This window comes from Equus asinus, chromosome 25, assembly GCF_041296235.1.
Source record: "Equus asinus isolate D_3611 breed Donkey chromosome 25, EquAss-T2T_v2, whole genome shotgun sequence".
Lineage (NCBI taxonomy): Eukaryota > Metazoa > Chordata > Mammalia > Perissodactyla > Equidae > Equus > Equus asinus.
In genome coordinates, this window is record NC_091814.1 from 40,549,289 (window position 1) to 40,562,155 (window position 12,867).

Below are 12,867 nucleotides of genomic sequence, written 5' to 3' on the forward strand. Positions count from 1 at the left end.
GCATACTTTGAAACAGAGTGGACAGTTTTTCCTCTGATGTTTAAAACTAACATATAATTGGCATTGTAAAATTATTCTAACATGTAAGATCAACAATTAACTATATGGCCAGCATTCAGTGTAATACTGAATACTGTAATTAGTGTAATGCTGAATAAAATAACATCATTTCCTACTGTATTAAACTAAACTCAAGAAAATATCAAGTTAATTTTAAAGGCAAATCTTTACTTCTTAAAGAAAAAATACAAACTGTGGTACTTTTATAACAGGTCATTATATTTTACATAATATAAACAAAATCACTAACGTATCTATACGCTTGGTTTCCTTAAACTACAGTGAACCACAGAATGGGTGGAAAACGGGTTTACTTATCGGCAGCAAATAAACAACTTGGGGAAATAGGTAGCATGCATTTTTTTTTTTTACTCTCTATGCATAGGCACTGACATAACCAAGCTTTAATAGCCACCACCTCCTCTTCCTTGTCCAAAGTAGCCACTCCCATAGCCCCCTCTGCCACCTCCTCGCTGAAATCCCCCGGAACCTCTGTAGCCTCCTCCACTAGACCCTCTGTAGTCTCCTCCCGAGCTGCCTCCATAGCCACCTAGGGAACCTCCTCTGTAGCCTCCACCACCACCTCCACCATAGCCTCCCCGATAGGAGTTGGAGCCACCACCATAGCCGCTGCCACCATAGCCTCCACCTCCACCATAGCCTCTGCCACCTCCATAGCCTCTGCTGCCATAGCCTCCACTGCCATAGCCACCACTGCCGTAACCAGAACCTCCCCTTCTGTATCCACTTCCATTATCATATCGGGCCATCTTGGGAGGACGAGGACCATCTCCATACCTAGGAAAAGATAAAACCACCACTTTAGCAAAGCCTCCTTAATACTGGTCAACTAGTCACAAAATAGAAACCTTTAGTCATATTTGAAAATTTAATGCATAAACGGAATGAAGCCAAATGCACAAATACAAACTGAAATGAAATAAATCTGCTACTCCAAGAGAGACACAGGAGCTTGCATCAAATGGAACCACGTGCTTTTCTTACGTTCTTTCTGATTCATTCTCAAAGATTTTAAATTTTGGCAGTATGTCCTAATGGGGTTCAGGGTAGGCCACTCCAAGATGCGCCACACTGGTATGGGGCTTATTTCGAGCTGAAAACACTAAGGGCTCAGAAGACTCAGAAAGAGCATCAACCTCCCCCCGCCTCCAAACTGTCTAAAAGAATTTAACACAGAAGGCCTATTCCAGGAAGGAGCTCATCACATATGACAGCTATAGTATGATGTAAAATAAGTGTGATAGAAAGACACCAACACACACATTTTTTTGGCCCAGCAAAACCTATTTAACAAACATTTGCATTCCATCTCCAGGTAAATTGCCCTTCCCTCTGAAATCCCAAGTCACTACCCCCAAAATCCTCCTTGTCTATAGCTGAAGATATTTAAACAGGCAGCCTCAGTCAGATGGCTGAGTTACTCAGCTTCTCCTGGGTTTCTCCCACGCATACATGCTATTAAACTTCGTTTGATTTTCTCCTGCTAACCTGCCTTTTTAATTATTTGACCAGTCATAAGAACCTTAAGGAAAAGGGGGGCGGGGGAGAGAGAGGAATTCTCCCACTTCCCCAACAGTTCTTACAACTTTAAGATAGCTCTCTTTCACTGAGCTCAACTATAAAGCATTCTAACAAAGCAATAATACATTAGAATGAGGCTCCTGGAGCTAGCAATAAATTACTTGATCTTTATCACCAAATATTTTCCTGCATTAACTCTGAAATTTTTTTTTTTTGAGGATGATTAGCGCTGAGCTAACATCTGCTGCCAATCCTCCTCTTTTTGCTGAGGAAGACTGGCCCTGAGCTCATATCCGTGCCCATCTTCCTCTACGTTATATGCGGGAGGCCCACCACAGCATGGCTTGCCTGCCAAGTGGTGCCGTGTCCACACCCAGGATCTGAATTGGCAAACCCTAGGCCGCCGAAGTGGAATGTGTGAACTTAACCGCTGCACCACCAGGCCGGCCCTCAAATATGTTTTTGAAAAATGTCTTTGGTAATTCGTTTACAGCTAAATCTATTTCATGTGGCAAACAAAGAAAATGTGCAGAAATCATGATGTCTCACCAACTACTCCAATTCAACATACTCCAAACTGTATATTCCTCCTATGCAAACCTGTCTCATCTATTTATTTCTCCCCATTTCAATTCTCCCTACTGTAATTCAGGCCATAATTATATTCATACATCTTAAAATCTTTCTTGTATTTATCTCATCCTTTCTAGTTTCTGGACTTTTGCCCTTCACAGAGCAGATTATATGTGAAGCCTCCTCGATCACCATCCCTCCTGCCGAAAGTAACTTATCCTCTTCTCAACACCCATGAGCACAGCATCTGTATCTTCCTAGGATAATTACCTTCTATCTTTGTTTTTGTAGATTCTCCTTTTCTCAATAATTCCTCTACACACCTCACCCGCTGGGAGGAGCACAATGTAGCATCATAATTAGAGCACTGTTTTGGGAGTCATATCGCCTGAGTTGGACTCCAGTTCTACCACTCACTAACTCTATGACCCTGGGTCTTAACTTTTCTATATCTAGTTTATTTATTTATATTAAAGGGGATAGACCAAACATCAAAATGAGTTAATATCAGAAAAGCACCTGCATGGTGCCTGGCACACACTAAGTACTATGTGTTTGGTTAATAAATTTTAAAAAGCAATTAACTCAGTTATAGCCAAAATGGGAAACCAGAATCCATAAAGCACATAGCAGTTCTGTGTAACACAATTCTAACAGTTTATAACCAAATGCAATAAGTGATCCTTGATGAAGAGATTCAAGAACATTTTTAGGTAAGTATAAAAAGTTTTACACATTTGTGTATTAGGTAGTGTTACTGTAACACTTAAATTTTTTTAGTATGATCAGGGAATTGTAGGTATATTCTTAAAAGATATATGAAGTATATTGATGTAAATGTCATAATGTCTGCAACTTAATCACAAATGACTAAGCAAAAGAAGTAGGTGTGTGTCATATATATAAAAGCAAGTGTCACAAAATGCTGACAAATGCTGAACCTAAGTTAAAAGACTGTATGGCATGCTCACTGTACTATTCTTATGCCTTTTCCCCAGTTAAATATTTCCAAATAAAAAATTGTGGCCAAAGAGAAATTTAAAAGGTGAAAAAAACTAAAGCAAAGAAAACTTTTTAAGAATTAAGAGAAATTTCACACTTCTTTGCTTTAAGGTATCCACATTCTTGTATTTCCCTAAGATAAACCCTGAAGCTTTTCATCTGAAGCAGCAGCAACTTACCCCTCATCAACATTTTTTATTTAGAGATGGCAAAACAGCACTGTGCAAAGAGGACCGTCTGGGCTCCGTCACTTTCCTGTCATGTGACCCACCCTGGACTCTGTATGTACTTTTAAGGTCCCTTTCTAGCTGTAACATGCACTGATGTAACAGATTATTAACAGAGACAAAAGCAAGTAACATCCTTTTTTATGAGTGTGTTAACCAGAACTAAATTTCATATTCAGCGTTTGTCTAGATTTTTAACTTAAATAACAAGGCCTCTACCAACTAACTATGGGAATTTTAGGCCAGTATAAGCTTACTGTCCTCTGCTTGGTTCCAAGAGAAGTTCTTGTGGTACTCACCGTGTCGTGCCGATCATAAGGTTGATACCAGCAGCTGAAGGCCTAGAGATCTGGCGGATTGTGTTCAGCATACGCTCATTAACAGGGTCCAACTGGCTGATGATATTAGGCTGTTTGGTTACTTCAACAACCAGAGCCTCCATGGCTGCCCGGAGAGCAGTGACACAAGCAGCAGCTTCATGAGATATTTGCAATTTGATCCTAAAATAGAGAAAAACAATAAAAAACGAGAGGGGGTACACACAGAAAAAGACTATTACCTCTCAATTTTACACATGGCAAGTGATGAAATAAATTTAACTTCTTACCAAGTACCAATACTTCCAACTACTGTAACAGCCTCAGACTTAAGCAAACACAGGTATGAAGAATAACAATAATCTATACTACATAAAATTCACTGCTAGCTATTGGCACAAGTTGTAAACCACAAAATCTATCAAGCAAAATACTGTTAGCAATACAGATCTCTCAGGCTCCTACAAAAAATGAAACGAGACTCAGATTGTTGGAGTTTTTTAAGTTTTCAGGAATATGACTGTTCACTAAGCTGTATTCCCTTTTTGCCAAGTGCTTTCTACACACTTACCACCAGTCTCTAACCAATGTATAGAGTACATGAAAAAGGTACTCAAACTCCAGATTCTAATTCCTTAGTATAGTATTCATGGTGGTAGATGCAGTTCCAAGGCCCAATGCATTTGCTTCTACTGGTATAGCTGATTTAAGACTTACCACTAAGCATGAACCACACTACCATGATATACTACTCTAAGAATTCAGTCTGGAGTTCACATCTGAAAATGCATACCAGTCATCTACAAGCACAATCTGCCCATCAGATTGGACTTTCTTGGATGCAAAGAGAAGCAGCTGCAATGGGGTGACTAAGGTCATGCCTTTAGCAGAGATGGCCCGGGTTCGAATCTGCAGATGGAGAAAGAGGCAAAGAGAAATACGTGACATTCCAACTGACAGTCAACTGCCACATAATGAACTATGCTTTGAAAATTAAAACTCATATTCCGACCGCCCATTAATGAGTTAAGATGATTTGGATTTTCAATAAACTTCTAAACTAATCTTTTCTTACCTTTTCACCAAATACAAAGAAGGGAGACGGGTATTTCATGTCTTGGCTGCTAAAAGGACAATTAACAGATGACTTATGGATAAGTGCATTACGCCCTTCAGTGGTGAGAATCTTTCTCTTTTCCTTATGATAGCATACATTTGGGTATACACCAAAGGCCAGGAGAGAGATAACAACATCCAAATTATTATCTGGTCCAGTGTTAGTAAACACTTGTGTCAACAAACAATCTGTTAAGAGGAATGGGGTAAAAAAAAAATCAGATATCTGGCTGCTACTCACATTGCATATAAACTAAGAGAATTAGGAGAACTGACTCCTCCTCCACCCTCTTTTTTCAAATAATCTTCCTAACTTCCTCTCTTCTCAGAACTCTTGTACCCAGATTAAGTTCAAGGAGAAATTCTGCTAAGTTTCCACAATAAGAAAACTAAAATGTCTATAATCTCTTATAGACTCAACCATAAGATAAGCTTGGAGTGATTACTTTAAAAGAAAAAATCTCTCAATCATCTACTCTCAGAATAAGAGACTAACACGCCGCCAGTCTAAGTATTCCATCTGCTGTTCTTAAACAGCTGTTCCTTCTAGAGAAGATGGAGTACCGATCTAAAGGGAACCCACTGGAATGAGGGCTGATGTTTTCACTCAGACTGTTTTATGAGTACTTCATCACAGTTTGGAAAGTATGAGGGTTAAGTGCTAGGAATGTGAATATATTCTGTTCTAAGACAAACCTGAATTCTAGTCTTATAACCTCCTAATGGAACGAGTCTGGACAAGTAATTTAAACTTCTGTGTCACTTTCCTCTTCTATAAAATGGAGTAGTAATAGCTGCATCTTAGGATTGTCATGAAGATTCTATCATATAAAAAATGTTCTGCCCTTTTCCTTTGATTTTGATAAAAATATACTAATTTAGCCAATTTACAACAGATGAGAACTACAGTAGTCCCCCCATACGAACAATTTTGCTTTCTACAGTTTCAGTTACCTGTGATCAGCAGTAGTCCAAAAATACTAAATGGAAAATTCCAGAAATAAACAATCCATAAGTTTTAAAATGCACACTGTTCTTAGGCCATTCCACTCTGTCCTAACCCAAGACGTGAATCATCCCTTCGTCCACACTGTGTACACTACCCACTTGTTAGTCACTTAGTAGCAACTGCAGTTATCAGACGAATTGCTGAGACATGGCAGTGCTTGTGTTCAAGTAACCCTTAGTTCACTTAATGGCCTCGAAGCACAAAAGTAGCAATGCTGGCAATTCGGATATGGCAAAGAGAAGCTGTAAAGTGTGTCCTTTAAGTGAAGCAGGTACAAGTTCTTGACTCAACGAAGAAAGAAAATCATATGTTGAGGTTGTTAAGATTTATGGTAACTTTTATTACAGTATATTGTTATAATTGTTCTATTTTATTATTAGTTATCGTTGTTAATCTCTTACTATGCTTCACTTATAAATTAAGCTCTACCATAGGTATGTATGTATAGGAAAAAGCATAGTATATAGAGGGTTCAAGCATCCACTGAGGGTCTTGGAATGCATCCTCCTTGAACAAGAGGGGACTACTGTATTTAGATAATATCCCTTTAAAATTTGCCATCTGTCCAACTACTTTCTATCTCTCAACTAAACAGCTATTTCTGGTTATGTGTTCCAGCTCTCAATGTTTTAGGAAATAACTCGGTCTCTCTTGGTACAATAGCTCAACCACACACAAGAAGTGAGCAGTTAGATTACAATTTCTACATCACATGTTGAAGTCCTCTGTAACTGTCCTCGTACACCAAAACATCAAAGCCACTGAAAATTTAACAGGATAGAGTTTACTTCACATCTAACAATGAATATACGGGCACACTGATAAATCACTTCACAAACCACTATTTGAGGTTATTCAACATACTCCTGATTCTAAAGCACTAAAAGCTAGATCAGTACTCTTCACAAGATAAAAGAGATTTTTAAAAAACCTCCCCAAAAGTAGCACAATTCTTAAAACATCTAGTAATCATCTGTGTACTATGGTACAATCTCAGTATAACCTTTGGTTCCTTTTTTAAAAGACTGAATTAATGTGAAAAACTGATTAGCACCATAGTTCAAAGAACCAAGAAATAGCTGGGAACACAGAAAAGGCATAGGGTCCAAAGTTTAAAGCTAAAATACACTGCACTGCATGTGTGTGTACTACATAAATGTCACTTCAGATATGTCTTAAGAATGTGAGAGTTTTACCTTCTGGAAATCCAGAATTAATGAGAATCTCTTTGAGCTGAACTTTGGCTTCCCAGGTCATTCTTAGTGTAGCCATATTGAGTCTTTTGTGCTCACAAAAACGTATCTCTGCTTCTTCTCCACCCATTCTAAAACAAACAGGTATGCTGAGAGTCATTCTCAAAACCCAGAGAACTAGATAGAGATTAGCAACTAGAGACAGTTCACCCAAATTTTACAACTCTCCTCTTTCAAGCTCATACCTAGCATCATCCCAAGCTTGGAATACTGATAAAAGGGCCACATGATCAGAAAATCTGTTTCCAGCAAAATTTCGATGCACATAGCCCAGTCGCTTTCCTTCACTGATGAAAGGCTCTGGAAAGCAGGTGGCAGCAGAGATAGTACAGACAGCATCTCCCACACTGAAACACAGACAGATCACATCTTTTTTCTTTCTTTCTCTTCTTTTTGGGTGAGGAAGACTGGCCCTGAGCTAACATCTCTTGCCCAGCTTCCTCCTTTCTTTCTCTCTCCCCAAAGCCCCAGTACATAGTTGTATATCCTATGTCCTTCTAGTTCTTCCACGTGGGATGCCACCACAGCTGTGTGTAGGTCCGCACCCAGGATCCCAAACCAGTGAACCCTGGGCTGCTGAGGCAGAGCATGAGAACTTAACCACTACATTACTGGGCCAGCCCCCTAGATCACATTCTTGTTCCAGCAGCTCAAGCAGGATTGTCAACTGTGGGTCAGTCTTTATCGGCTATGATCCTGCTTTATCAGCACTGAAATTGGCTTAACAAAGAATTTTACCGCTGCTCTCTCCAAAAGGAGAAAGGGAAAAAATGAGTTCTTATATTAACGGATGAACATTTACCATAAATTATGATCAAAATTTATATTTTTCTTTCCCTATTCTCTTTCCCATCTTACCAAATGTCTTAATTTTCAAAACTTTCTAATAAGATACACCTGTTTTCCTAATGCTACTTCTCGTTCAAGGACAACTACTTAACCTCCTAAGAGGAACTATACTTCTCTTTTGAGAAATCTGTGCTCTTCCCTCAACAAGTTGGGCCTAGTGTTCATCTACTGGTTCATACTTTTTCTCAGTATCTAAAGTATGCCACTTCTCTACTTAAGAATATTTAATTTTTTCTTCTATCTGAGCCCATCCTGTTTTTGTGGGGCGTGGGATAAGATTTGTCAAATTGTTCTACCATTTAACTACCAGCAATAAAACAAAGCACTTACTAGAAAATACACCCCATTATCATCATTTTGCCAAGACGAGGCTCAATGGGGAGTTTCGCCAGGATTCGTCCCAGAGGAGTCAACTCATCATTGGCATCTAACGCATCAAGCTCTATGGGGAGATATTTCTTTGTGAGCAGAAACAGTAACAAACAACCCTTTAACCTAGGCAAAGATAAAACATTTCTTTATAGATTAAGGTTACAATCATATACTTAAGTTTTCATTATTTGTCAAGCCAACTGCCAGCATCATGCCCACAGCCAACAATTCTCTTAAAAATAGAAAAAAGCCAAATCCTGGAGCACCTAATAACAAGAAGGTACCAGAATTAGGCCCCGCATGTTGTAAAGCTAAAGAGGGTCAATGAGAAGTCTATAAATACAGTAATAACTATAACGGCAGCATAAGTACCTATGTGCTCGTAAGTCTCAGACTATCTACTGATAATTTTGAGAGAGAAGGAAATGAAATCTGAAGAACAAAAGTCTCAAGTTCATCTAGCAGATGAGTACTAGATTCAAAACTCAAATTCAGATCCCCCGGCTCCAACGCCCTTATTCTTCCTACTGAACTACACTGCTTCTATAGTAAGTGTGACTAGAAAACATAGATAGATGTTCTAAGACATGAACACAAAATACCATGGGGACCATGAGTAATTCATGTTCTGATCATTATATGTTGGTTAAGGGATGACATCCTGCCTTTTCTCCATTTCTTTCCGAAGTAAGACTCACGTTACCACTTTCTTACCTCATATTGTTCATTTGATAATACTGACCATACTAGTACATAAGGCAACTTTGGAAGCCTTATTATCACAGCCCTGTGGACTGTATCGTCTTCTTGATTCATTTGTTAAGTGTTACATGCCAGGACAAGACAGATGGTATAATTAACATGTGTTAGGTAGGTCTGTATTTGTGGGTACCTCTAAGAGTGTGCTCTGCTTCAATCACAGCATCCAAAGGTGGAGGTTCAATTGCCTTGGCCAGGAATTGGCCAATTGCTCCCAGACGCAGAAGTTTTATGCTCAAAGCAATTTCATGCAATGGTGTTCGGAACATCTCTGGTGTCATGTGGGTTTCCAGTCTAAGAGGAAACAAGCATAAATAACCATTGTCCCCTGTGTACACGTTTGTTTAATAAAATCTTTGCAGAGAAAGAATCAGATAGATATAGTTGCCTATCCTTCATCCTTTTACAATCATCAAAGAACATTTTATATTTACCACAAAGACTCTCTAACTGGTTCAGTATTGGCTTACGACTTTACACTTATAGCTTAATGGCATTTTCAGCTGAATGAAAGAAGATGAAAAAAATTATGCACAATCCTCATTTTCTTACTCCCACCTATGGGTGCTTGAGGTCCTGCCTGATGACAAACATGGGTCAAAAACGGTAGCGAGACCTTCTGTGAGAGATATGGGCTAATACTAACATTTCCCCACTACCCCCCCCCCACCCTTCCTGGTCCATATAAATTTAGTGCAACTGGAAAGGACCTTACAGATCATCTAACCCTTTACAATTTTAACAAGAAAAGTTATAATAAATTAACATCAACAATGATAATAGCTAACATTTACTGAGCACTTACATGTTAAGCACTGTTTTCAGTATTTTACACTATTAACTCATTTAGTTCTTCAACTAATCCTATGCATGAGGTATTACATTATTTTCCTTTTTCAACTGAAGAAACAGACACAGAAAGATTAAGTAACTTACTCTCATTTTATAGAATGGGGAAATAGGCCCAAAGAGTGTAAATGTTTAAGGGTATGCAATATATCAGGCACAAGTAGCATTAAAATCCAGGTCTGTACATTTCTAATTCAGACTTATTCCCTACAAATTATTTATGATGAAGATTCATGGGAACCATTTACAGGTGGTTCCAACACTGCTGGCAGGACTTAGATGAACTGAAATCAGGTTTACATAAATGCATATAGCATATCTATTCCTCACCCTACAGAGAAAAAAACAAAAATCCCTTCTTTAGGTCTATTCATGCCATTACTAATTACCAGGTGGTTTTACTCTAAGACGTTAAGAGTTAGTTGTTTCTTCAGTTCAAGGGACAATCTAACTTTTAAAAAGAACTAGGTATATCTTCCAAATGTTGCAGCCAGTCTCCTGAGTTAACTTCTGATGCTCAAATAAACTCACATTTATAATTACTAGGGAGCCATATGTTACCAGTATAAAAGTACATCAAAGCTGTTTTGATTTTTCTTCAGTGCATTATACACATCTGGTCATCTAAATTAGTCTGTCCCACAATTCTTTATCGTGATAAACATACACACACACAAAACCCCAACCTACCTTATCAAGTGGTTAAAGCTAATGCACACCATATGGATCTCTAGAAACACACACCTAAGTACAAATCTTAAATCTATAATTCAGAGAGATAAAGATTTTTTAACCAATAGGTCCCATCACAAACATTCCCAAAAAAGACTCTGTAGTATAAATGAAAACAGACAAGGTATTAACAGACTTGGATTTCAGTCCTGGACAAGTCAGCTATGCTCCTTGAGCTTTAGTTTCCTTATCCAAATAATACCCTCTGTATCTCAGGCACATAAGGAAAATCATACGAGACAGGTGATGCGCTAACAGGGAAAAAAAGAAACATTCTATATATATATATATAAGTACTATTATTTTAATGTAATTTGAGAAAGCTAACCACTCCATAAACATCAGTAATCCCAACGTGATAAAGCTATGTGGAGCCAAAATAATGTCCAGATAGCCTCCTTTAAAAGGTTATTAGTAAACCAATATTGAACATGCCACCATGAACTATTTCTGATTTCTTTTCATTCTTACCACAATCTCATTATCCAAGATGCTTCCTCCAATATACTTAACTGGTGGCAATTATGCACTGAGTTCATTAAGTTCATGGCAGGGCGGGGGTGGGGTGGGGTGTGGATATGTAAAGGGTTAAAAAAAAAAAATCTTTCTTCAAGAAAAAACCTTTACTCATGAACTAGCCTCACCTTTCAAAGCGGGCTCGGCTACAGAGGTGGAAACAGAATCCAGGCCGCACACGGCCAGCTCGTCCTTTCCGCTGCTCAAGGTTTGTTTTAGATGCCCATACTGTAGCATAGTTGGTCATATTGTTGTGAGCAGTGAACAGCTTCACTTTCTGCCTAAATAGGAAAGGGTGGTTAATTCTAAGACTCATATGTACTACCAATACATAACTATTATATTTCCACTAAGTGGTAGATGCTCTCCAGATAGCTATGCTTACTTGTGATGTCTATTTGTGAACAGCACCAATAAGAATTTGACTCCACACTCTCCTAGCTATCAACCTACTAAAAGGCAATAATACACACGTGCCACTTACTAACTTGATGGATGATCTTGCCCATGTTACTAACCTTTCTGTCCCTCATTTTCCTCATCGGAAAATGAGTATAACACTATTACTTTTCTCATAGGGTTTTTATGCATAAACTTTAAGTGAATTAATGAATGTAAAGCTTTTACACAGAATCTGGCACATATATGCAAGTAACTGATAACTATGCAGGCCAACTCTATCCCAAAGTTTAGTTTAACTTTTAGGGTATCTATGATCTAAAGATTATGCACTAAACCAGAATATGTGGCAATTCTGATGATATCACCAAGCAGTGCGTGTGTGGTCCTTTTGAACCTCTGTGCAATCTCAGAATCCTTCAATGTTACAGACAGGCAGCTAGCCCTAAACAATTGGGATTGGCATAAAAGAGCCACACCCTAAAGTGGGCACTGGCAAATCTGTTTCAACTGCCAGCAACGGCTGAGGGACTATACAGAGAACACATGGGACATCAGAACACATGGGACACAGGGGACATTTGACTTTTTTTGTCCCCTCCGTATATCAATTACCACATATTACTTACCTATACATAATGCCTCCCTGTGTATTTCTCAGGCTCATCTCATATCAAATATGAAGTCTTTTAATTCTTAAATGAGTGACCTACAGGTAGGATACTTGTCCTGAGCTAAATATTGGTCATCTTTATACATGCTATTGTATGGCAGTGGTCAAGGGAAACACCCAAGGCAAAATGAGCAAAACACCAGCAGAAGAGCAGTGGGAAGTAGCCAGAAGTTAGAGTTAAGCTTTGTCACTTTTTACCATGATAAGTGATTTGTGATGATCGATACCAAGAATTATCAATTAGCCTATTACCCAGGAAATACAGATGCACAGTAATTTTGATGATAAAAATAAGGTGTTTCTGATTCTCTTAACTGATATTAGATATTACATGGGACATTCTGAAGATTTATTCTAGGCAAACAGGTTCCTTGGGAACTTACTTGCAGGAGTCAATGACATAAACAACATCATTTATAGTAATGCTTGTCTCAGCAATATTTGTGGACAAAATAACCTGTGAAGAGACATTAAGGAAAATTACACTTCAGAAAATATTTTCCTGTTATGTACTTGAAAAGACTGATTTGCTTGTGTAACAACTAACACGGAGATTACAGAAGTCTTTAAAAAAATCACTGGATAATGAAAAATCTGCTAAGCTCAGGAAGAAAAGACC

The 12,867-nt window shown here is 38.4% G+C and overlaps 1 protein-coding gene across 1 annotated transcript in view; it reads right to left on the reverse strand.

The window, feature by feature from the left end:
• Window positions 1-207: 207 nt before the first annotated feature.
• The window catches only part of DHX9 (DExH-box helicase 9), a 48,065-nt gene continuing 35,405 nt past the window's right edge, over window positions 208-12,867 (reverse strand). The window contains exons 19-28 of the mRNA XM_014866715.3: window positions 12,632-12,705; window positions 11,305-11,457; window positions 9,213-9,373; window positions 8,279-8,390; window positions 7,285-7,446; window positions 7,043-7,170; window positions 4,797-5,026; window positions 4,515-4,630; window positions 3,704-3,904; window positions 208-858 (exon numbers count right to left, since the gene is read on the reverse strand). Coding sequence (XP_014722201.1) covers window positions 465-858; window positions 3,704-3,904; window positions 4,515-4,630; window positions 4,797-5,026; window positions 7,043-7,170; window positions 7,285-7,446; window positions 8,279-8,390; window positions 9,213-9,373; window positions 11,305-11,457; window positions 12,632-12,705 — 1,731 coding nt within the window. The 3' untranslated portion in view covers window positions 208-464. The remainder of the gene's footprint in view (window positions 859-3,703; window positions 3,905-4,514; window positions 4,631-4,796; window positions 5,027-7,042; window positions 7,171-7,284; window positions 7,447-8,278; window positions 8,391-9,212; window positions 9,374-11,304; window positions 11,458-12,631; window positions 12,706-12,867) is intronic.